This window comes from Vicia villosa, linkage group LG1 (assembly GCF_029867415.1).
Source record: "Vicia villosa cultivar HV-30 ecotype Madison, WI linkage group LG1, Vvil1.0, whole genome shotgun sequence".
Taxonomy (NCBI): Eukaryota; Viridiplantae; Streptophyta; class Magnoliopsida; order Fabales; family Fabaceae; genus Vicia; species Vicia villosa.
This window is the reverse complement of record NC_081180.1, coordinates 1,388,360-1,414,940: the sequence shown is the minus strand read 5'-3', so window position 1 is coordinate 1,414,940 and position 26,581 is coordinate 1,388,360. Positions and strand designations below refer to the sequence as shown.

Below are 26,581 nucleotides of genomic sequence, written 5' to 3'. Positions count from 1 at the left end.
ATTATCAATGAAAAGTTTCTTTGTTTTTTTTTTACATTCCAGTGATTTTATTTGTCGTTTTATTCATCTGAATCTTTTGAAATATTCTTTTTGATGTTATGACAAAAAGGGGGAGAAGATAAATGATAAATGATTTGATTAATCTATCAGTTGCTGGGTAAAGCTCCCACACATTTTCTAACAAGAACTGCAAGTTCTATATGGTTTAAGTGTTTTGCAGGTATAAAGAAGTGAAGAGAATCTTCAAAGCAAACACAAGAAGCAAAACCATAAGAAGTGTTATTCTCTAAAAAGAATAAACTCATGGAAACTGAAGCAAGCTGAGTGCTGTCAAGCTTCAGAAATCAGAAGCAAGAAAGAAGAATGAATCAGAAGCACTGATAATAGAATTTGATCCATATTTGTCTATTTGCTCTGACAAAATTCTATTTGATCTGATACATTATTTTAGCCTATATGGCTCTGATACATATCATGTGTTCTAATATACATTTTATGTTCTGACTCGTTCATGCTGACTTTTGTCGTTTAGTTTTTGTTCTGTAACATTTCAGGATGTAGAGATGCTCTGATGATGCTCTGGTACATTCAACAATGTTCTGATACAAATCTAGCATGAAGTGATGTTGGTAGAAATTCAAAGCTCTGAAGCTATCCGAGGGAAGCAGAAATCAGAAGCTGTGAATGTTCTAAAGATCCAGAAAACTCAAGTTCTGAAGCTGTCCTAAATGGAAGCAGAAATCAGAAGCTGTGAATGTTCTGAAGATCAAAGAAATTCAAGTTCTGAAGCTGTCCTAAATGGAAGCAGAAATCAGAAGCTGTGAATGTTCTGAAGATCAAAGAAATTCAAGTTCTGAAGCTGTCCTAGATGGAAGCAGGAATCAGAAGCTGTGAGTGTTCTAGGGATCTAAAGAAATTCTAGTTCTGAAGCTGTCCAATGGAAGCAGAAGTCAGAAGCTATGAATTCTCTGAAGACAGAAGCTTATGTGATCGTCTCTACCGAAATAATCAGGGAAGTCTTTTATTAAAGTTCTTCGAGTATTTATTTCAGGGGGAGATTATTTATCTCAGGGGGAGATTGTTAATCTCAGGGGGAGACATATTCATATGCTTATGCTATAGCTGTGTAATTTGTCTTTTGCCGTCTGCTCTTTCTGATCGCAAATTCATATCATTTATATATGTTTTTGTCATCATCAAAAAGGGGGAGATTGTTAGAACAAGATTTGTTCTGATCAATTATCTTAGTTTTGATGATAACAATAATATGAATTTTGCTTAAGATAATATGGTACTCTAATCCAATGCAATTTCCTTTTCAGGAAATATATAAAGAGTATGCATAATTCAGCGCTCAGAAGCTTTGTCTCAAAGGGTTCAGCATGCAACATCAGAACATGGTCTGGCAAGACATCAGAAGATGGTCGAAGCAGAATCAGAACATGGGTCTATGGAAGCATCAGAAGAACATGAGATCAGAAGCACTGAAGTTCTGATGGTATCACGCTCAGAAGCACTTCAAGGTCAGAAGATCAGAAGATGCTTTGCACCAAGCTGTTTGACTCTGATGATATTCAAACGTTGTATTCACAAACATCAGACCAGAAGGAAGTACAAGTGGCAAGCTACGCTGACTGACAAAAGGAACGTTAAAAGCTACTAAAGGCAACGTCAGTAGACACAGCGTGAACAAGGCTCGAGGTAGTTGACAAAAGCGTATAACATTAAATGCGATGCTGTACGGAACACGCAAAGCATTAAATGCACTCAACGGTCATCTTCTCCAACGCCTATAAATATGAAGTTCTGATGAGAAGCAAGGTTAACGATTCTGCACAAAACAACTCATATTAACTTGCTGAAACTCTGTTCTATTCAAAGCTCAGAATCTTCATCTTCATCAAAGCTCACTACATTGCTGTTGTAATATATTAGTGAGATTAAGCTTAAACGTTAAGAGAAATATCACAGTTTGTGATTATAGCTTTTAAGAAGCAATTGTAATACTCTTAGAATTGATTACATTAAGTTGTAAGGAACTAGAGTGATCGTGTGGATCAGAATACTCTAGGAAGTCTTAGAGGTTATCTAAGCAGGTTGTAACTAGAGTGATCGTGTGGATCAGAATACTCTAGAAAGTCTTAGAGGGTATCTAAGCAGTTGTTCCTGGAGTGATCAGTGTGTGATCAGAAGACTCTGGAAGACTTAGTTGCTGACTAAGTGGAGAACCATTGTAATCCGTGCGATTAGTGGATTAAATCCTCAGTTGAGGTAAATCATCTCTGCGGGGGTGGACTGGAGTAGTTTAGTTAACAACGAACCAGGATAAAAATAACTGTGCAATTTATTTTTATCTGTCAAGTTTTTAAAGCTACACTTATTCAAACCCCCCCTTTCTAAGTGTTTTTCTATCCTTCAATTCTCACGTTTGAACGTTTGAAATTTATTGGGCCAACAATTAATCAATGCAAAGCTGCCCCCAAATTCACTTCTTCATCATACTATAAAACCATACCTTCACTTCCTTGAACTCATCTACCATCCTCATAACAAACCTCTACCAAAATCCTCCATCAACTAATCCAAATCCAATTCAAATCCGCTCAACCATTCACCATACCTCTTTTTGTTGCAGGAAACCTCGCCACAACACCGCCAAACCCTCTTTTTGTTGCAGGAAACCTCGCCACAACACCGCCAATCGCATCTGCACAACAACTGTAAAATCACAAAAACACCATCAAGAAGATGGAGAAATTAGAAAGACGTACCTAAAATTTTTCCTTTTTGTTTCCTTAGATTTTCTTGTCTTATTTTAATTTTTGCATCAGCATCAAACCATGTAATTGTAACAGTAAAATTATATAATGGATTGGGGTTAGGGTTTCTGTGCGTTGAGGTAATTTCTTTATGTTTTGATTGTGTATCAGAGGAAATGGGCGCGCAGAGGATTTTTTTATAATGGTTATAAAGGCAAAAAAAAATTAATATTTATTTTATTATGTTCCAATTAATCTAATTTAACAATTATTTTATTGGAAATGGTTATCAACTTAATGGGAAATTTATAAAAATAAAATTGGATGGAAAATTTTAATTATTTGGAGGGAGAATATTTATAATATTTCCCTCTAATTTTTATCACGTAAAACAAACAAACCATTTTCAATGTATCATTTGGCATTCTATGAATTATGACAATATTTAAATATTAATGAATTGTTATTTAAAATAAGTTATAAAAATTAAAAGAATAATAATTAAAATAAGTGTAATATAACAAAAAGAAATTCTCTTTTTCTTTTTATCACATTTTCTTAATAAATTGCCACAAATAATTTAAAACGGATTGAATAATAAATAATTTTAATAGTTAATTTTAATATTGAAGAAGCATAAGATAATTATTTATTTAGTAAAATATTTTTCTATTATTTATTATTTACAATAAAAAATCATAAGATAATTTCATTTCAAATTTATTTAACTTATTAAAAAAAGTTCTTAAAGTGTGATTTGTTTTTAAATTTAAATTCCTGATTTTCAATTTAAATTCCATTAATAAGGAAACATTTAATAGAAAAAATGAATGGGGTTGAAAAATATCTATAATTTTCCACTCTAAGAACAATAATGAACGACAAAATAGAAAAAGTTAGAATTTAGAGAGTCATAAAATAAAATAATATTAGACTATAAGTTGAAATCAAATAATAACGATGAAGTCAATTTTATTTTTTTAATTTTAATAGTAGATAATAGAATGAAAAGCATAAAAATAAATCATTTTAGATTAAAAACAAATAATGCACTTATTTAAGAAAATATATTATTAATTTTAACGCTAATGTTGTATTAAATTTGACAATAGTAATTTTATAATTAGTATTAAACAAAAAATATATACTGATTAATAGAATCAAAAATATATGATACAAAAATATCTCATTTTATTTAATATAAACTAAATAATTTTTTTTACGATTGTTATGATACACACAAAAAAGACTAAAAAGATATTAATAATTATTTTATTAGCCTAATTGAGAAAAAATTTAAACGAAAATTTACCAGTAGATCTGAATTTAATTGTGTTACACTGACAGATTAGCCATAGATTTAATAAAATAAATATGATTTTAATAGTAAATTACTTTATTACCCTTATTACATATTATTATTTATAATAAAATATAGTTAAAAAATCAAACTCAAAGAGAAAAGATTTAAAAAATAACGTGGAGATTCTATGGTGCATGAGTTCTCTAAAATGGTAACATTTATAATAAAAGTTGATATAGTATTTGTTTTAAGATAATATGATGTATAGAAATCACAACCTTCTTATTAAAAAAACAAATGGATAATTATATATTTAATTTATTTAATTATTTTATTATGTATTAAATATTTATAAGAAAGATGAATAAATGTAAATGTATAATATATGAATTTTATTTGTTATTGTAAATTCATACTATATGAATCTTACGTACCTTTGTAAAAAAAATTCTTAATTTTAAAACTTGAGTCAATAAATAAAAATTATTTTTAATATTTGAAAAATTCTATTTCAAAAGTAAATATTTTTGGAAAATAAATGAATTATCAAATATTTTTTATTGAATGTTTGAAATGAGAGAAAATATTTTTATTATGTATACAATTTTTTTGAATCTTTTTATCTCGTGCCTCGCACGGAGACCACCTAAAGTCGTGAGTATACTAATCATTATATGGTTATTTTGAATTTCGTTATAGTCTTACTGACGAAATCAATCATATTAAATTTAAACCCGTGCCTCGCACGGGTATACACACTAGTTTATTTTAATATAAATTTTAGAGACTATTTATATATTATAATTAAATATTTAAAAGTTTATTGTATAATTAACTCATTTATCATCCAATTTTTGTTAGAAGCTCTTATTCGCATTAAAAAAAATTTGTTGTTAGAAACATCCAAAACTTCATATTTTTGAACTTGTCTCTAAAAGTCTTTTTCAATTTAGAGGCGAGTAAAAATCAGTGTCCATTTTTTTGGTTTGCCCTGAACCTTTAGAAAGTCGGGACCGGCCCTGTAAGTATCTAAGAAGATCGAAAAACACTAATCTCATGAGTTGTATGATTCATTATTTTTGAAAGACTATTTTTTCATGATCTCTTATAACAATCATTGAGTTATAATAGTCAAAACTACTTTCTTCCCGTAGTAAATTAGTGTGCTCGAATTAGATTAACAAATTATATACACAATACCATTAATTTTCTTGTAGTTTTGCATATATTGTTTGATATATTAATTTTAAATTGATGTTATTTATATTGTTTTTTAATTCCACAAATCATTTTTTTTTAGAATTTTTGAACTATTTCACTTTCGCAATACTTGAAATATACTCTCTCGGTATTAAAATAAGTACTCCCTCCGTCCCAAAATATAAGAGAAAAAAATGCATTTTTCTTGTCCCAAAATATAAGAGAAAAAATCATCTTTTATTTCTTTCAAGGTAAAATTAAATGCAAATTGCATTTAACTTACATTCTCTCTCATCATTTCTATAACCAACAACCAATTAGAATTTTTTTTACATCTTCCAAAGCCACTTTATTTCAAAAAAACCATAAATTAAATGAATGTGTTTTTACTTTTCTTAATAAACGTGATTTTATTTTTTTCTCTTATAATTTAGGACGGAGGGAGTAGTTTTTTAAGATTAAAAAATTGTCTTTTTCAATGCAACATTAATTAAATTTTACCAATTTTATTCCTAATTAATATTCTGCACATTATTTTAAGTCACTAAATTTTATTGTGCATTTATGACAAAATATATATGTAACCAATAATAATTAAGGACAATGGTTTAAAATTAGGGTAATGCTAACTTGTGCCCCAAGGGCACAAGTTAAGAGCTAGGTTTAGAAAAAGTTACTTGGAAATTGTGTATTTTTTCATTAAAAACTTATAATTAATGTTTTTTATTACTTTTTTCATTACAAACTTTCTATTTATGAGTTTCTTAACTTGTGCCCTTAGGACACACATTAGCATTACCCTATATATAAATATTAAAATCAAAACTTTACCTTAAAAAGACAAGTTTTTTATAAATCGGATACGCATTTATCTAAACAATATTTCTATGTATAGTTATATTTAATAATTTAACATTTCACATTAAAAAAGCACGCGTTTTATGAACAGTGACAGTTTAATTAACTCAATAATAATCACGCATATTACTATTAAAGGATACAGTTTCTTAATTAATCTTAATTTGTCTTTTGCTTAATTGAGACAAAAACACAGTGCACACGCGCGCACTCACGCGCACTCACTCTTACACTCATAAATTTCCATTACATTTTTTTTTCTGCTATATCATTATTTCATCATCTTCTTCTTCTGAAACTTGTGACATCAAATTAATACTTCAAGCTTTGAAATTCACAATGCTTTTACACCTCAAATTGCATTCTCTGAAATTCTCAGATTTGTAACTAAGTCGGTTTGTTCCTTTCATTTCTCTGAAATTGAATCCGAGCATTGCAAAGTTGGATTGTACTGTAATTTGAAAGTTTTAGGGTTTTGGATTTTGTAGAAATGGTTACTACTAGAAGTATTGTGATTCTGTTGCTTTGTATTACTGTTGTTACTCCGATTCTGCTTTACACTGATCGTCTTACAACCTTCAATTACTCCTCCGGTGTGTTTCTTTCTCGTCATTTTCTTGCTCAATTTTAGTTTCATATTTTTGCAATAACCTGAATTCTTTGTTTGTGTGTATTCTGCAGCTCAGCAGGAGTTTGTTGAAGATGTAACTACTTTTGTAAGTTTTTTGTTTGTTTGTATTTTTTTATATATTTTTGTGATTTTTCTTAGATTGAGATCTCTGAATTTGTTGAATTTCTCTTGTTAGGCTGTCGGTGGAGTAGGTTCTGGCCATTTGAATTTGCTACCTCAGGTGAAATTTCTTAGTTTTGTGAAGAAATTTATGTGGATAGTTGCATGTATTGATGAATTAAATTAAATTCTTAATGATTTCTTGTTGAAATTTATATGCATAGTTGCATTTATTGATGAATTAAATTGAATTCTTGATGATTTTTTGTTGAAATTTCTCAAATTATTAATAGGAGACTTCTACCATCGTTAAGGAACCGATTGGTGTTGTATATTCAGAGAACTTTTCAAACAGTAACAATTTGCTTCGAGGTATGTTCTCGGTTCTTCAGTTTGATTATTTTTGTTAGAAAGAGTAAAGAAACGATAAATGCAAACAATGAACAAACAATGAGCCATACTTAACAGTTGTTGCAGTTTATATTGCTGTCTATTCTAATTGTTTGATTGACCTAGATTTGTATTTTGTGAAATCAGGGGAACGTGTAGTATCCAGGGTATTGTCAGCTACGAATGAGGAAGGTCGAGTTAAAGGGGAAAACTCGATCAAACAGGTGACAGATGAGGAAGATGCTATTGATGCTGATGACAATGATGAGAAACTTACTAAATCATCTAATGCTTCTGATCAAGCATCTGAAGTTATAGTAAGTGACATATTTACCTCGTGTTTTGCTTGTGATTGTTACTTTTTGTTCATTAAGGGTATAAAACTTTCCTTAGGTTTCTGATCATGTTAAGGAAAATTATGCATGTCTATTTATAAGATTGGATGTGCATCATTTATCAAGTATAGTATTTAGTATACTTTGCTTTAATTGGTTTTCCTATTATGAGTGTAAAATCTGACAGTTTGTATTGATATCTGAAACACAATTCTTAATTCTGAAAGAACTGAGAACATCTGTTTGTGTTTAATATCCATAGTCAAGCCAAGTTGACGACTTAGTGTAACAGTAATCTAAATGTGAAGGTGTGTGTCGCCATGATGAATGCAGGGCTGAATGCATCTTTGTATGCACTTGTGACACAAAGTTACTTTATATAGGTACTATCATGGCAGAGTAAATACGAACGCAGGCATGTTGATTGGATTCAATCTTTCCTTCCGTCTCTTTCTTGTTTTAACTTTGATAAATATGTATTTTATATTGTCTCAAGTAAGAATTTGAGTTTGAAACAATTAGAAAGAATAGAAGTTATATCTAACTATCGATTAATAAATTTTATAGTTTCTTTTATTGGAACTCTATCTATGGTCATGGTTTTAGGACTGTACGTGTATAACTTCAGTCATTTCCTTCCATACATGGCTAGCTCCGTTAACATGGAAAAATAACAAATGAGTGTTGCCATCAACATTCATTTTTTTTCATACGTCTCTGAAAATTACATTAATGTAATGAAGAAAAACCAACCACAATACTGATGAAAAGTTTTTTCTATAAATTTGGTGCATCTTCTTTCAGCTTAATAAGCAAGGGAAACAGCTTATTGAATCTTCTAGCAAAGTAAACAATATCAAGCATAGTGACGAAACACCGCCTGATGCTCGGGTTCGGAAACTAAAGGATCAGCTCATCCAAGCTAAAGTTTTTCTTTCCCTTCAGGCAGTTAGGAACATTCCCCATCTCACTCGGGAGCTTCGGTTACGGGTAAAGGAAGTTTCACGAACAATTGGAGAGGCAAGCAAAGATTCCGACTTGCCAAGGAAGTAAGTGAGCTTTTATGAATGTATGTTGTTGTACATGTCACCAGGTTTTCCAATTTTGTTAGAGCTATTAAGTTAGTTATTTCATATTTAGCTTTATTCAAAAGTAGCATATAAATACGTTGAATAGTTCGGGTCTGTACTGATCTACATTTTATTCACAGTTTAAACTTATGCTTGTAATTCTACTAATGCAGTGCAAATGAGAGAATGAAGATAATGGAGCAATCATTGATGAAAGGAAGGCAAATTCAAGATGATTGTGGCACATCTGTGAAGAAGCTTAGGGCTATGCTCCACTCATCAGAGGACCAGCTTCGCGTGCACAAGAAACAGACCTTGTTTTTAACACAGTTGACAGCTAAAACACTGCCTAAAGGTCTCCATTGTCTTCCGTTACGCCTTACAACTGAATACTATAACTTGAACTCTTCTCAGCAACAATTCCCCAATCAAGAGAAGTTAGAAGATCCTGGACTATACCATTATGCAATATTCTCAGATAACATATTGGCAACTGCTGTTGTTGTGAATTCTACTGTTGCCCATGCTAAGGTAAGTTGTTTTCACGGGGAAATTTCCTGAGTTGTTTTTATTCGCCAGGATTATGAAACTGAACACCAAATAAAGTAATCTGCTATAGTATATTTTTGCAGTTAAATTACTATTCTTTAATGTTTTAACAAACTAATTTGTCATTTTATTTGTCCCTAGTGATGAATAAAAAATGAAAAGATAAAACTAATCCGTTACAAACAATATAATGGTGGTATTTTTCTTTCTGATGAGCATAAATGATAATGTAGTTTTAATAATTTTCAGGATTCCTCCAAACATGTTTTCCACATTGTAACTGATAGGCTCAATTATGCGGCAATGAGGATGTGGTTTTTGGCAAATCTACCTGGAAAGGCGACAGTTCAAGTTCAAAACATTGAAGATTTTGCATGGTTGAATTCGAGTTACAGTCCAGTTCTTAAGCAGTTAAATTCTCCTTCAATGATAGACTATTACTTTAAGGCTCACCGTGCTTCTTCTGATTCAAACCTCAAGTTTCGGAATCCTAAGTATTTATCTATGTTGAACCACCTCCGCTTCTACTTGCCTGAAATATTTCCGAACCTCAAGAAAGTGCTGTTTTTGGATGACGATGTAATTGTGCAGAAGGATCTTACTGGTCTTTGGTCAATAAACTTGAAGGGAAACGTAAATGGTGCTGTCGAAACTTGTACAGAAAGTTTTCATCGGTTTGATCGTTACCTCAACTTCTCAAATCCTCTTATTGCAAAGAATTTCGACCCTCGTGCTTGTGGATGGGCATATGGTATGAATGTTTTTGATCTAGTCGAATGGAAGAAACAAAACATCACAGAGGTGTACCATAACTGGCAGAAGCTGGTAAGCACACACTTCAGTTTATTTTTCAAAAACATCACAAAATTGAGTGAAATGCATACATATATTGTTAACTTGTCTCATTTCTTTCCAATTTTCATTGCTGTCTTTAATCTTAACGATTCTTCTTCTCTAATTAATCTGACTACAGAATCATAATAGACAACTATGGAAGTTAGGAACCCTGCCACCCGGTCTAATAACATTCTGGAAACGCACTTTCCCGCTGAACCGATCTTGGCACGTCTTGGGCCTTGGCTACAACCCCAATGTCAACCTAAAAGATATTGAAAGGGCTGCTGTGATACACTATAATGGAAACATTAAACCATGGCTTGAGATAAGCATTCCAAAATTTCGTGGTTATTGGTCGAAGTATGTCGATTATAATATTGTGTATTTGCGAGAATGCAACATCAATCAATAATTGGTCTCACAATACCATTAGTCGTCCAAGTTTCTTAGTATTAGCTATGGTCAACGCACCTTATATGTGCATTTCCATCTGTGTAAAGATTCCATTTTGTAGAGATTTATTTATTATTCTTTTAAAATCACTTATTTTTAGTTTTAGTGTTTCATGTATATGTTTTTGTGTATGAGTGCACATTCTCTTTTAAAACCATAATAATGAATGTCCTTTTAGCCTTAAAAACATTTTCATTTTCACACTATGCTTCATGAAGTGTACCCTTTCGTTTATTTAAGTGTAAATCTGTTATCAGATGAAATTTATTTTAATTGTCTCTTAGACCGACAGTATAGTACTGCATCTTAGTTTGTAGCAGGTGGTTGGTTGATATTGGAAGTAAGACAAGTGACTAAGAAACATTACTAGATAGAGAAAGATATTCATGGGGACTGGGAGGACTATCAACCATAGTAAATGTGTAAATCGAACTGGTTGGTTCACTTTTATAATCACGTGGTGGTGGAGCCATGTGTCATTTTCAAAAAACTTTATGTTGCGGGATTTCATTATAAATTTGGAAAATGCTTATCAGTAAGAAAGTGGAAAAATAAGAAATGCAAGAATAGATCACAACTATCTATTATCACCACAACTCCATGATTCCTATTAAAAAGGAAGTTAAATTTAAAATTAATTTAAAATTTACCATTAAAATAGTGACACATACTCATTCTTGCATTTCTTCATCAAATTGCTTCGTACTAAATAGCACTACTCTATAAATTTATAATAACTACGCAAATATTCGTGCGGGTTTGTGGCATATATTGGACCAGTTTGGATTTTTTCTCTATATTTTTGAAAATAGATTTTTCAAAACCATTTTTTAAAATATTACAATTTTTTTAATATTCGTTTTTTCTAAAATGAAACACTTATTTTGACATTCTATAACATAAAAAAACATTATTGAAGACCAAAATTTTGTCAAAATCGCAATTTTTTCAAAAAAGTTGTATTTCAAAAATGATTTTTATGAAAGTCTATTTGAAATAGCTTCAAAATTAAATGATTTTTTTGAAATTTTGATATCCAAATTTTTTTTCTCCATAAATAGCATAAATGATTTTTTTCCCTCAAATATTTTTTCAAAAAACTTATTTTTTTAAATTTTTTTAACGAATATTCAATTTAATTTTTTAATCTCTTATTCAGTGTTTCGGAAAAGCTCGTTAGCATTTTTCTAATTTTTTTTTTAAAATTTGAAGGGGATTTATTTTTTGTGATTCTGTTAGGGTTTTTCTCCTTGAATTGGTAGGACAAGGAAATCCTCCTTAGAATTTTAGAAGGGAAGTGAGATTTTAATTTAATTTTTTTGCTTTCATTTATGATATTGATCCCATTTTATAGCCATAGAGTATAAATCTAATGGCTGGTTACAAAAACGGATTCTACCAAATCTAGTAGTGGAGAATCTATGACAGCTAATAAAATCTAAATGTAAATTCTAACAACTTTTAGAATCTTCGTATTCTTTCTGTGGGAAATATCTTGGTTGTACTTAGACACAATCTTCTAACCTTTTGGGCTTGTGAATTTGTTCTCTTGAGTCTGTTTGTTATTGTTGTTTCGGGGCCTGAGTTGCTGCTAACATCCCCTGATGCATCCAAAATATCTTGTCCTCAAGGTGGTAAACAGAGTAGAGTCCCACAATCCCCAGATGGTGTCTTCTGGTGCTAAGCCAGACCATTTGACTAACGTGACTTTCACCGGGGGGTTTATTGAGTAATCAAGTTTTGTGCAAAGGATGGATAATGGTGTGATAATACGTGGTTATCTATTTAGAGAGGTTGTATATTGGTGGTTGATGGGATGGGACCATGGTGTAGTTTGAGGAGGAAGCAGTGAAAAATTGGATGATTTTGCAGTTGGGTGGGAGGTTAAGGCGGTAGGCAACTTTTCCAATTTTATGTAGGATTTTGAAGGGTCATAGAAATGCTTAGAGAGTTTGGTATATGAGGTATTGTTGGAACATTATGTCAATATTCCAAAATAGGGAGATGAATTGAAAAAGTTCCTAAGTCAAGTCCCACATTGTGTGTTAGTTGAAAAAATTTCTTAGACCCACGTCGCTTAGATTAGAAATCTAGGCTAGTTTACTTTATTATATAAGGAAGTCACTTGTTTCATTCCAAAACACACCAAAAACTTACTTTGAGTTTTTCCTTCCTCACTCTTATAACTCTGCGTCTTTCGAATTGTCAAAGCGCCAACTTCTTCCCCTTTCTTTCTACTCGTTGAATTTTTCGAGTACTTTCTTGAATTCTCCTTAGAGAATAATGTTAATTTCTCCTCATTTGAGTTGAGAAATTATCAAGTATAATTTTTTCTTGGATTCTCTTTAGAGAATTATTGAGATTTCTCTTGGTTTGAGAAATTACTACGACTGGTCGTTATACCAGATACTGAGATGGTATTTATACCATATTTGAATGGTCTTAGTACCATCTGAGGGTGTATTTATAGACCGATTATCTACTGTGCAAGTAGTAATTGTATAGTATAGAACTAGGTTGTTTTATCCTGGAGGCGTCGTGGTTATTAAGAGTTGCTTTGCATAATAACCATTGGGAAGGTTTGAGGTGTACGAAAGAACGAATATATTGTTCTAAAACTCTATTGAAAACCTCGGTTTGGCCATTAATTTCTGGGTGGTAATTCGTGCTCTTACGTAACTTGGTGCCGCCTAAGGAGAACAACTCGCGCCAGAATTTGCTGATAAATAGGGGATCTCTATCTGAGATGAGATTGTGAGGCATTCCATGTAGTTTGCAGTGGGATTCCTACAAGATAACAGATAATTTATGGAGGCTATAAAAGAGGCACATGTTTGGGGTTATGGTATTTTTTACGTAAGTTATTTGTGACTACGTTGCTTTAATCATCCATGAATAGACCATAACATGTTTGGAATAATACTTGGATGTACTTATCTGATGGAATTCTTTATGAACAATGTATGTTGACAAGCAATCCAGGTACTTTGTTTTTCATTGGATTTTTTGTTGTTATTCCTTTATTTAATTAATGTTTGGTTTAACTTTTACTTATTTTTCTAACATCGGTTTGATACTTACTGTTGAAAGTATTTTTGGGTAAATATTTTCGGTAATATATCGTATCCACAGGGATTGGTTAATATCACTGCCGTTCTATAGTTGTTTATTTTGAGTTAGGAAAATTGAGTTTGGTTTGTTTTATACTTCTAATATCAAAAACAAATAATAAAATAAAAGCAAGTAAAGGACTTTGTGTTAACAAGTAAAGAAAGATGTTGAGCCTTTAGGGTTCATCAACCTAATCCTATACAATTATCAATTAATTCACAATAGAACAATCCTTTGAATCATTATCTTCACTTATCCTCAAATAAGATTCCATGTCTGCAAATCAAATTAGATAAACTTTTACCGGTATGAGATTCGATCTCTCCAAATATCAATATCGATAATAGTAATTAAGAACGATAATTATGAAAACCCAATCACAATTCCATCTCTGCAAATTATAATTGAACCAATATAGTAACCTAGGGCAAAAGTAAAAATCCTCTCTTTCGATCGAAGATTCAACAATGATGTAAATTAAAACAAGGTTTCTTATTGATAATAAATTCAAACAATTGTTCACAGGAATTAATCAATGGTAATGTATATTCATAGGTTAACTACTACCTTAGACTCAACAAGAGGGATTTAGCTCTCCATAGACATGAAGAACACACAAGAATTAATAGAGGGATTCATCTTCATCAATGGAATGTCTTCAATTGGTAAAGAATTGGCCTTCAATTGTTGTTCTTGATTGCAAACTCAGAATGCTCTCCTAATTTCGCTCTTCCCAAAAGTTCTCTAACCACCCTTTTTCTCTTGGAAGCTAGGGCTTTTAAACAGAATTTTTGGGCTTTTAACGCCGAGGCCGCGGCGCGGCATCGGACTGGCGCGGCGCGCTTCAAAACAGAGACATTTTCGCGGCGCGCTCTAGGACTCTCGCGGCGCGCTCTTTGCAATTTCCATCCTTTTCTTCTGCCTTTGAGACTTCCAGCTCTCTTTCCTCCTCATGTTCTTCTCAAGCTTCAATTCAGCTCTAAACCTGCAACAATAACACCCACAAGTGATTCGATTTGCTTTACGCACGAACTAAACTTGTTCAGTTCAATTCTTAATAAAAACCTATGGATTTATCACAATTTGCATTAGTTTAGAGAAGAAATCACTTATATTAACACATGAATTTACCATTAATTTACTCCTGACAAACTCTCCCCAACTTAGAGTTTTGTTTGTCCCTAAACAAAATTACTTACCTCCAGCCAAGTTTACCGACAATCGCGCAACAAGTTTTTCAAAAAGTTTTTCTCAAGTGGTTCAATCTAGTAACTAAGTCAAATACTCCTCTTCTACCTGCAAACTCAGAATATACACATGAAACAAATTTTGAAAGCAAATTACCTCCAGAAGTTCAAGACACTACACAATTGTAATTGAATCAGCACTAATCACTCTCATCAAAAAGTATGATGAATAAAAGAGGGGTTAAACACTCATCCAAACAATTAAATCAACAAAGATCCATATCATACGTTCACCAAATTGTTAGCATCAAGTCTTGTGGAATCTGCGAATCAGAAGGTCTTTCTCGGGTTGTAATGTGGTTTAAGATTCAAAGAAAAGAAGATAGTCAAGGGTTGTTCCTAATCTAGGGAAGCATCCAAATCATAACTCATTCCTTCTTCTCTATAACTTTAATTCTCTCATCCGTTCATCTTTTTTCCATTCGTAGCTTGGTTTTTCTTTTTCACTTTTTTTTTTTCAACAATCGTTATATTCAAACGTTGTTACTTCTCTTTTTTTTTTCTTCAAGCTACGACTTTTTTATCTTTCACCGATTGCCATAAGTACTTACTCTTCTTTTGAATGTGACTCTCCCCAACTTGGAGATCAACCTGTATTCAGATTATATGAATGCTCCCCTACTTTCTAAAAAGGTCAAAGAGAAAACACATCACCTTATTTTATGGTTGATGGTCCAGAACAAAACTTTTTATTGAGATCAAAACTCACCAGGTATTTTCCTTGGTGCATATTATGATGCTTATCTTGACCTCAGGCTCAAAGAATGGTTAGCAAAGGATCACACTCTCACAGAAGAAAATAATTTTTACGGTGGAGTCGGCTAAAAGAACTCTCAAATTCAAACAATTGCCTAAATCACTTCCACAGATTTCCACAGACGATGCAACAACCGGTTTAGCATGATACGAACAAGTCAAAATAATTGATGGTCTCCTGCATATAGTAAACAATGGAAAGCTTTCCTCACAATGGTTAAGGCTAAGCTGATCCAATAAACAATGTACCATAAAGAACTTCTGACAGTATTTACTAACACCTTAAGTTTCATTGCACACATTAAGAGTTTGAGTTTGAAAATTCATACCTGCTTTGTTACTTATTGAAAAAGAAAGTGAAACTGAAAAAGTTTGAACATTCACTTCCTACCACTTTCATACATGTTGCTTCCTTGTTGATACTTCGCTTGAGATTCTCGTTTTGTTATGGGACTACTTACTCTAACTGGGAGTATATAATAAAAAAAAACAGAAAATTTGAACAATTCAAAAATAAATAGCTCCACCCCCCAAACTTGAACTAAACATTGACCTCAATGTTTCGTAACAAGTCCGAGAGGGTGACTTACAGAGAGTAACGCAATATTAATTGCTGCCTCCTAGCTTTCACCAGACGGGTTCCCTGATTATTTCCTGAAATAAAAGCTAACCAAAACAAAACATTAGAAGTGTGGGTTACCTCCCACAAAGTGCTTCGTTTAACGTCGCATGGCTCGACGGTTCATGCTTTCACGGAACTAAAAATTGTGCATGTTTTCGGTAAATATTTTTGGGTAAATATTTTCGGTAATATATCGTATCCACAGGGATTGGTTAATATCACTGCCGTTCTATAGTTGTTTATTTTGAGTTAGGAAAATTGAGTTTGGTTTGTTTTATACTTCTAATATCAAAAACAAATAATAAAATAAAAGCAAGTAAAGGACTTTGTGTTAACAAGTAAAGAAAGATGTTGAGCCTTTAGGGTTCATCAACCTAATCCTATACAATTATCAATTAATTCACAATAGAACAATCCTTTGAATCATTATCTTCACTTATCCTCAAATAAGATTCCATGTCTGCAAATCAAATTAGATAAACTTTTACCGGTATGAGATTCGATCTCTCCAAATATCAATATCGATAATAGTAATTAAGAACGATAATTATGAAAACCCAATCACAATTCCATCTCTGCAAATTATAATTGAACCAATATAGTAACCTAGGGCAAAAGTAAAAATCCTCTCTTTCGATCGAAGATTCAACAATGATGTAAATTAAAACAAGGTTTCTTATTGATAATAAATTCAAACAATTGTTCACAGGAATTAATCAATGGTAATGTATATTCATAGGTTAACTACTACCTTAGACTCAACAAGAGGGATTTAGCTCTCCATAGACATGAAGAACACACAAGAATTAATAGAGGGATTCATCTTCATCAATGGAATGTCTTCAATTGGTAAAGAATTGGCCTTCAATTGTTGTTCTTGATTGCAAACTCAGAATGCTCTCCTAATTTCGCTCTTCCCAAAAGTTCTCTAACCACCCTTTTTCTCTTGGAAGCTAGGGCTTTTAAACAGAATTTTTGGGCTTTTAACGCCGAGGCCGCGGCGCGGCATCGGACTGGCGCGGCGCGCTTCAAAACAGAGACATTTTCGCGGCGCGCTCTAGGACTCTCGCGGCGCGCTCTTTGCAATTTCCATCCTTTTCTTCTGCCTTTGAGACTTCCAGCTCTCTTTCCTCCTCATGTTCTTCTCAAGCTTCAATTCAGCTCTAAACCTGCAACAATAACACCCACAAGTGATTCGATTTGCTTTACGCACGAACTAAACTTGTTCAGTTCAATTCTTAATAAAAACCTATGGATTTATCACAATTTGCATTAGTTTAGAGAAGAAATCACTTATATTAACACATGAATTTACCATTAATTTACTCCTGACACTTACTGATAAAGAAAAACAACAACTGACGTTGATGGCTATTGAAACATTGTTAAAAATAATAAGTAAAGTTTGAAGGACTACAAGTCAATGCCATATCCAAAAGATTTTGTTCTTTCCTTTATAGGAAACTGACTTATTTATGAAGAGAGACAATATGATCCTCTTGCTCAAAAAGAGATTTATGTAAATTTATCGTCAACTCTTACAGGTGACATGTACTTTCTTTTATTTATATACTTTTTTAGTTAGAATTATATCATAATAACTCTATTTCACTGATGATATTTGTAGATGAGAAAAGAAACATTTTGATGAAGTCATGGAGGCTGTAGAAAAACAAAAGAGTGGGGTCTTTAAAGATTCCAATACCTACTTTGGAAAACTCCATTTGCAACATTGACAAAAGAGATAAACTTGCTGAGCTTTTAAAGTTGATAGATATGATCATATGGGATGAAGCTCATATGACTAACAAGTTTTGCTTTGAGGCTCTTGACAAGTATTTACAGGATATTATGAGTGGAAATACACATGATTCTAAAATCATTTTCAGAGGAAAGGTTATAATTTTTGGTGGTGCTTTCAAACAAATACTTTCCATTATACCGAGAGGTAGTAAATCATATATTATCCATGCAACAATCAATACTTCTTATATTTGAGATCATTGCAAAGTCCTCAAGCTTACCAAGAACATGCACTTGCAAAGTGGTGTAATTAAATGTACTGATGAAGAGATACACATTTTTTCTAAGTGGATATTAAAATTGGTGAGAAGATAATTCCCAATTATTAATTCTTTTGCAATGACAATTAACAAATCTTAGGGGAAATCTTTAGACCATATCGATTTATATTTGCCAAAAACTGTTTTTAGTCATGGTCAATTGTATAAATGAATTTCTCGAGTTAAGACTAAACAATGTCTTAAGATTCTTATTCATGACAAAGATAAACAAGTTATTAACGCTACCACTAATGTTGTTTTCAAGGGAGTATTCAAAACATTCCATAGGTATTTGTTTAAGTATTATTTTATGTCATATTTTGTTCTATACAATTAACACGTTGAATTGTTATCTAACACACCTCATTTTCATTACATGTCAAATGTTTGAGTTCATTTTTGGAGTTTCATTCCAATTTTGCTTCTTATTTTGGATCTTTAACTTTCTTTGTCAAGTTTAACACTATATTATGTGTAATGACATTGCAAACTTTTGTTATAATATTTTAAAGACTTAAATGCACTTTTGGTCCCTCTATTTTCAAGTTTCTTAAGTATTAGTCCTCCAATTTTAAAATTCAGCTTTTAAGTCCCTAACTTTATGTCACTTGGGATTTTCATGGCTCCTCTCCATCTGGCTGTCTCATTAATGACGTGACATGTGAACAGTTCAACCACATCAGATATTTTGGATTTTTTCTTTCAGAATTTAATTTTAAGTTTTAAAAATCATTTTTTATTATTGAAAAACATTTTTTAATAATCTAAAATTAACTTAAATAGCTTACTTGAAGAGTTAACCCTAATTCCTTTTTACTTTCATTCTCACAGTTACAATCTTACACATCCAACGAAGAATATCTCTCTGAAACCCTACGAAGAACAGCTCCCTGAAACCCAGCACGTTGGAATGACAAAGTCACATTGTGAGAAACGAAGAACATCTGAAGTCCTTAGAACGAGATTAAAAATGAGTAATAGACATCTGAAGTTTTGCCTAAGGTATGTTTTCTTGTCCCCTTTGGAATTTTTTGCTTAATGTGAACGAGAATCACTTATTTTATATTGCACTGTGTTACTTTGTACGTGTGGTCCATCATGTTTATTTGTGTTGTTTAGTTATGTTAAGTTTCTGTTGTGGCCCACCATGTTTATTTGTGTTTGTTTGTGGTCCTAGTGGCTGGTTTAACTTATTTTATTCATATTTCAATATTATTAATTCTCAGGTCAAGTCAAGAGACTAAAGTTAGGTTAAGAATCCATCATAGGGGTAGATTTGTAAGTGAATCTGTTAAGTTGTATGTTAGTGGATAGGTAACTGAGATGGATTGGAAGTGGGATGTTGATTTTATGTCATACATGAATCTGGAGGCATTAATTAAAAGTCAGGGTTATGTAGACATTAAGAATCTATGGTATTGGAATCCTATATTCAGATTCACACATGGTCTTAGGCCATTAAAAAATGATAAGAGAGTGCTTCAATTGCCAAAGATGTTGTAGGCCACAAGGTGATAGATATTTATGTTAAGCACAAAGTTTCTGCACCTCCTAAGATCGTGGATCCAAGTGAATTAGATAATATCATTGATGATGATGTAGAATGCAATGGTGTGAATGTGCCTAATTGTGAAGATGAGTTTGACCAACCTGAAGTGAATGAGCCTAACTATGAAGATGAGCTTGACCGACCTGAATTAAATGTGCCTAACTGTGAAGATGAGTTTGACCAACCTGAAGTGAATGAGCCTAACTATGAAGATGAGCTTGACCGACCTGAATTGAATGTGCCTAACTGTGAAGATGAGTTTGACCAACCTGAAGTGAATGAACCTAATTGTGAAGATGAGCTTGACCACCCTAAAGTGAATGAGCCTAACTGTGAAGATGAGCTAGACCACCTAAAGTGAATGAGCCTAACTGTGAAGATGTGCTTGACCAACCTGAAGTGAACGAGACTAACTATGAAGATGAGCTTAGTGAATATAATGACTGTTGTGAGGATAGTGAAGAATGTGAGGAGATGTATTGGACCAAAGTTTACCTCCTGAGACATTATGTGAGGTTTCTAGTGGAAACAATTTGCAACATGAAGATGTAGATTATGAAGATGAATATCATTTATACACACCCATTGGCAATGATGATGATGAAGATATAGCAAAGTTTCCGACTTATAAGAGTGGTGAGGGATGTGTCTTCAAATTAGCAATGATGTTTACAAACAAGGAAACAATAAGAGATGCAGTCAAAGAATATGGAATGGAAAATCAAATAAATATGTTCATCAAGAAGAAAGATGCAAAGAGGATTGCAGTTAGGTGTATGGGTGGTTTTAAGTTTTACCTAAAGATGAGGAGAGGAATGGGCAACAATTAGGGATGGGAATAGGCCTGGCCGGTCTACAGGGGCCTATAGCCTAGCCTATTTAAAGTCAGGCCAGGCTGAGCCTATTTAATAAAAAGGTCAGGCTTAGGCTATTAAAAAAAGCCTATGAAGCCTTATAGGTCGGTATATATATATATATATATATGCTTAAATAGTCGGTTGGTCCCTGTAAGTTGGCGCATTTTTTATTTTGTGCCTGTATCTTTTTTTTCTTGGGAATGATCCCTCAATGTTAAAATCTTTTTGGTTTTGGTCCCTAAAGTTAAAATCCGCAGGAAACCTGCAGATTTTAGTTTAAGGGACTAAATCCAAAAGAAATTCAATATTTAAGGACTTTATCCAGGAAGAAAAAGATACAGGGACGAAAACAAAAAACAAGCTAACTTACATAGAAAACTGACTATTTAAGCCATATATATATATATATATATATATATATATATATATGTGTGTGTGTGTGTGTGTGTGTGTGTGTGTGTTGTGTGTGTGTGTGTGTGTGTGTGTGTGTTGTGTGTGTGTGTGTGTGTGTGTGTGTTGTGTGTGTGTGTGTGTGTGTGTGTTGTGTGTGTGTGTGTGTGTGTGTGTGTGTGTGTGTGTGTGTGTGTGTTAGAACAAGATTTGTTCTGATCAATATTCTGTGTTTTGATGATAACATTATATATGAATTTTGTATAAGATAATGTGGTACTCTAATCCTTTGCATTTTCCATTTAAGGAAATATATAAACAGTGTGCACAAATCAGCGCTCAGAAGCAACTGACTCTGGAAGTTCTGGATGGCTTCATCAGAACATGCTTTGTCAAGACATCAGAAGATGATCGAGTAGAATCAGAACATGAAATGAAAGCATCAGAAGAACGAAGTCAGAAGCAGAAACACTGAAGTTCTGATTGGTATCACTCTCAAGCTCTTCAAAGTCAGAAGACAAGAAGATGCTCTGCACCAAGCTGTTGACTTTGATATTCAAACGTTGTTATCTACAAAATCTGAGTCCAGAAGAAAGTACAAGATGAAATCCTGAAACGTCCAATCTCTGACTGACAAAAGGAACGTTAGAAGCTACAAAAGGCAAAGTCAGGAAAAGCAGGAAAAGCAAGGCTCGAGGTAGTTGACAAAAGTGTGAAACATTAAATGCAGAGCTGTACTATTCACGCAAAGCATTAAATGCTCCCAACGGTCATTTCCTCTCAACGCCTATAAATAGAAGTTCTGATCAGAAGCAAAGTAGAACACTTGTGCATAATACTGAAACGCTGTCAAAATCAAATCTCACGAACTTCATCTTCAACCTCACAAACTCTTGTAATATTTAGTGAGTGTTAAGCTTAGAACTTAAGAGAAATATCACTGTTGTGATTACAGCTTTATTAGAAGCAATTTAAACTCTTGTAAACATTATTTTACATTGTTTGTATAAGGTTCCTAGAGTGATCAAGTTGCGATCTGTAGACTCTAGAAGACTCAGAAGGTTTCTAAGTGGATAACCATTGTAATCAGTTGGATTAGTGGATTAAATCCTCAGTTGAGGTATATCACTCTAAGGGGGTGGACTGGAGTAGTTTCGTTAACAACGAACCAGGATAAAAATAATTGTGTTCATTGTTTCTATCTTACAAGTTTTTGAAGTCACACTTATTCAAAACCCCCCCTTTCTAAGTGTTTTTCTATCCTTCAATTTGCATCAGAGCGCTGGTTCTAGGTGCAAGCACTTAACCGTGTTAGATAAAAGATTCAGGGAGAAAAACACAAAGTCAATATGGTTGAAACAACTTCATAAACTCCTACTCCTGAACAAAACAACAATGGTAATGGAAGCAATAGCTTTAATGTCTATAATAGACCACCAGTTTTTGATGGTGAAAACTTTGAGTACTGGTAAGATAGACTCGAAAGTTACTTTCTTTGTCAAGATGGTGACTTATGGGATCTAGTGCTGGATGGTTACACACATCCTGTGAATGCTCAAGGTGTCAAAGTGTCTAGACAAGCCATGAGTGATGCTCAAAAGAAAGACTTCAATGATCATCACAAGTCTAGAACTATATTGCTGAATGCTATTTCTCATGCTGAATATGAGAAAATAACAAACAGAGAAATTGCTCATGACATCTTTGAATCATTGAAGATGACTCATGAAGGTAATGCCCAAGTCAAGGAGACAAAGGCTCTTGCTTTAATCCATAAGTATGAAGCTTTCAAGATGGAGGAAGATGAAAACACTAAGGAGCTTCGAAGCACTGAGATAATTCAAAATATGTTGTGGCGTGCAGATACCAATCGAAAGTTAGCTAGACATTGTATGAAAGTATAACTTGATTTGTTTGATTTTCTTAGTTGTCTTGTCCACTTGTCCGTTTGTTGGGTCTGGATCTTTAGATCGGCTTGTGTAATCTTGACTTTTTGGAATGAAATTATTGTTTGCTCAAAAAAAATTCGAATGATGATAAAATATCTTATTATTAGATAAATAATTGTTAAAAATATGGTTAGAATCAAATGATTATTGAGTAAAATTTAAAATAGTTAGAACATTTTGAATAGGTGAATTCTTATTTGCCCAATTTAAAAAGTTGGGTAAGGTTACCCTTAATATAAAATATTCTAAAAATAACTAGTATAAAATATTTTAAAAATAACAAACAAATATATTATTTAATAAATAATTAAATATATAAAAGTTGAGATTATTCCTTTTGAATAATCTCATGACTTAGGGTCAGTTTGTTTCAGCTTTAAAAAAATGGATTTTTTCTTTGTATTTTTGAAAATAGATTTTCTAAAACCGTTTTTCAAAATATTACAAGTTTTTTTATATTCGTTTTTTCTAAAATGAAACACTAATTTTGACATCTTATAACATAAACATACATAATTGAAGACCAAGACTTAGTCAAAATCATAATTTTTTCAAAAAATTGTATTTCAAAAATGATTTTTATGAAAATCTATTTAAAATAGCTTCAAAATTAAGTGATTTTTTGAAATTTTGATATCCAAATTTTTTTCCCGTAAATAGATGAAATATCTAAAATCACATTTTAAGAATAACTATTCAAACAAAATTTTCATTTGAAGCTTTTATTAAAAGTTTCTTTGTAAAATTTTTTTTCCCAAAATTTGATAACACTATAAAAATCATTTTTAAAAAAAGCCAAAACAAACGGGCCCTTATTTGAGAGTTTAGAGAAATGATTTTATGGTTTACTCCTTGAATTTGTGATTACTTGGTTGGTCATATTCAAAGATAACAGTGTGCTATCTGTAATTTGCAACTCTTTCCGCAATGAACACCTTTGTTCTACAAAACAGTCACTCACTCTCACTATTTTCAAACTCACCACTTTCTATAACTCCTTCCTCGTTTCATCATCGCCTTCGATTTTCCATTCTCCCCAATCGCAAACCAATAACCAGAAGCGCCCTCAACTTCACCATGGCTCTCTCTGCAAAAAACCCAGGTGAAGAAATTAAAGCTATAGCTTCTTCAGGTTTTGAGCAAAAGAGAGTGGTAATACCCAATAAGCACGGTGAAAAACTAGTTGGCATATTGCATGATTCTGGAACCAAAGAGATTGTTATCTTATGCCACGGTTTCCGATCCTCTAAGGTTTGTTTCTTTCTTATATTCACCTTCAATTCAATCCCTTTCTGTTTGTTTTCAATTTCGTTGCTTAGGTTTTTTTATGTTCAGGAATCCAATAGCTTAGTTAATCTTGCTGCTGCATTGGAAAAAGCTGGAATCAGTTCTTTCCGCTTTGACTTTTCTGGAAATGGGTAACTTTACTTCACCCATCAATTATTTAGTGCAGTTTTACTTTAAAGTTTTTAAAAACGGTCGCGTCGCGGTACTTTCGTGATTTTGATCGCTACAGGTGTCGTGACACTGATTGTTGTCGTCGTAGTGTGAATTACCGGCAGTTTGTTCTTTATTCATAGGGAAAGTGATGGTTCCTTTCAGTATGGTTACTACCGGAGAGAGGCTGATGATTTACATGCTGTGACTCAACATTTTCGTGGATTAAACCGCCTGGTCACAGCAATTGTTGGGCATAGTAAAGGTATATTAGCTTGTTATCCTTGTCCAGGTATATTAGCGTGTTAGCTTGTTATCCGTCTGGTCACTGCAATATTTGAAGATTTCATTTTTCGGTTTTGGTGGTGATTTTGTAATCATTTATGAAATATGCTCATTTGTATAAGAAACATTGAATGATGATGCGGCGGTGTTGTTAAATAGCAGCAATAGTGCCATTGCATAGAGAAATTAGAACAAAACGATATTGTCTTGTAATATGCTATTTAGTACAAAAAGTACTGTGAATAAATATCGGAATATGTAAGATTGGTTCAATTCCTATGCTCCTACTCTATGTGAATGAGTGACTTGGTGGCCATTTTCTTTTCATTTGTAATTGGTGAAACATGACTTATTAGCGCAGCTTTTGCCTCTCACATTATATTTTTCAAGTCTGAATGCATACTTGTTGAACTATCATAAAGTTTATCTATATCATAATGTAGGAGCTGGAGTGGTGCTTCTCTATGCTTCAAAATATAATGACGTCAAAGCAGTTGTCAATATCTCTGGACGCTATGATCTGAAGACAGGAATTGAAGAACGCCTCGGAAAAGATTATTTGGAGAGAATTAAGGAGGATGGTTTCATTGACGTGAAGAGCCCAGGTAACCTATCTTTTAATCAGACATAAGTTTCAATTCGTGTTAGCAAGGGAGCATGATGTAGTAAATAGTTAACAAATTCAGTCTTTCTTGATCACTTGTTTTTGTACTTTGAACTTATTGTTGAAGCCTAATTGCTTCACGGTAATCGTGGCTTGATACTCTAAAATATGAAATTGGGGATTGTTCTATCCTATAACCAAAAGAGTGTGCTGCAATACTCTAATTTTGTCAAATTTCATTCTCTTAAATGTCCGTGAACAAAAGAAACCTAAAAAGAAGGGGACAGTGGAAATACAAAAATGGGGGAAATGATAAATCTAAGCAGCAGTTAACAACAATTGGGTTCGAAACTTGAAACTGGTGGAAACCATCATATATGATCTGGTACATGAATCATGACATGGCATTCTCTGTTTCTATAAGCGCACTAATTTTATTATTATACGATCATTATCTGTTGCAGGAAGTTCTGATTACCGTGTGACTCTGGAAAGTTTGCTGGATCGCTTAGATACAAATATGCATGAAGCATGCCTTCAGATTGATAAAGAATGCAGGTGAGAGAAAAATATTGTCTCGTCTCTTTTGCCTCTTTTCACAGTTTTTTTTCCTGAGAAAGTATATATACATAATTTGTGGAGGTCTTCTAAAGAACTATTATAAAGTGGATGATATCATTGTAGTATGATCTCAAATCATCCATAACATATATGACAGGGTCCTCACAGTTCATGGTTCTTCAGACACAATTATATCTGTTGAAGATGCATATCAGTTTGCTCAGATTCTACCAAACCACACATTACATATCATAGAAGGAGCTGATCATCCCTACACTAATCACCAAAATGAGCTAGCTTCGATTGTCGTCAACTTCATAAAATAAAAGAAACCTTGCACTGGAATAGGAATACTGGTAAGTGTCTCTACTATCAGCAGTTTATAAACTTATTGTTTGACATCGGTATTCCGAATGATATATCATTGTAATAGGTCTTGCAGTTCCGAGTCATTTGAAGTTGCTATCGGAAACAGATTTTTATCGGGGATATGCCGATGTTCTACATCATTTTTTAATGTTATAATTTTTGCTCATAAAATTAGTGAATTTTGCTTTGTACGAACTTGCGAGTTGTGATATCTCCGTCCATTGCTAAACAAAGCATGTGCTCCTATTGTACACTTATTAATAATACATTGAGTAGTTTACTAACCTTGTCACTAGA

General features: G+C 32.7%; 1 protein-coding gene and 1 pseudogene across 2 annotated transcripts; both read left to right on the top strand.

Moving 5' to 3' along the window:
• Positions 1-6,345: 6,345 nt before the first annotated feature.
• On the top strand, positions 6,346-10,671 carry LOC131626237 (probable galacturonosyltransferase 4). Of its 2 annotated transcripts, none has more exons than XM_058897079.1 (10): positions 6,346-6,515; positions 6,609-6,713; positions 6,802-6,836; positions 6,927-6,971; positions 7,144-7,222; positions 7,388-7,557; positions 8,380-8,624; positions 8,819-9,176; positions 9,444-10,019; positions 10,168-10,671. In XM_058897079.1, the coding sequence occupies exons 2-10, from the start codon at positions 6,611-6,613 to the stop codon at positions 10,441-10,443; spliced, it is 1,887 nt and encodes a 628-aa protein (XP_058753062.1). In that variant the 5' UTR covers positions 6,346-6,515; positions 6,609-6,610; the 3' UTR covers positions 10,444-10,671. The 2 variants fall into 2 exon arrangements, with proteins under 2 accessions (XP_058753062.1, XP_058753059.1); XM_058897076.1 differs by having other exon boundaries at positions 6,592-6,713.
• A 13,222-nt stretch (positions 10,672-23,893) lies between these two features.
• Positions 23,894-26,581, top strand: LOC131626227 (uncharacterized; annotated as a pseudogene).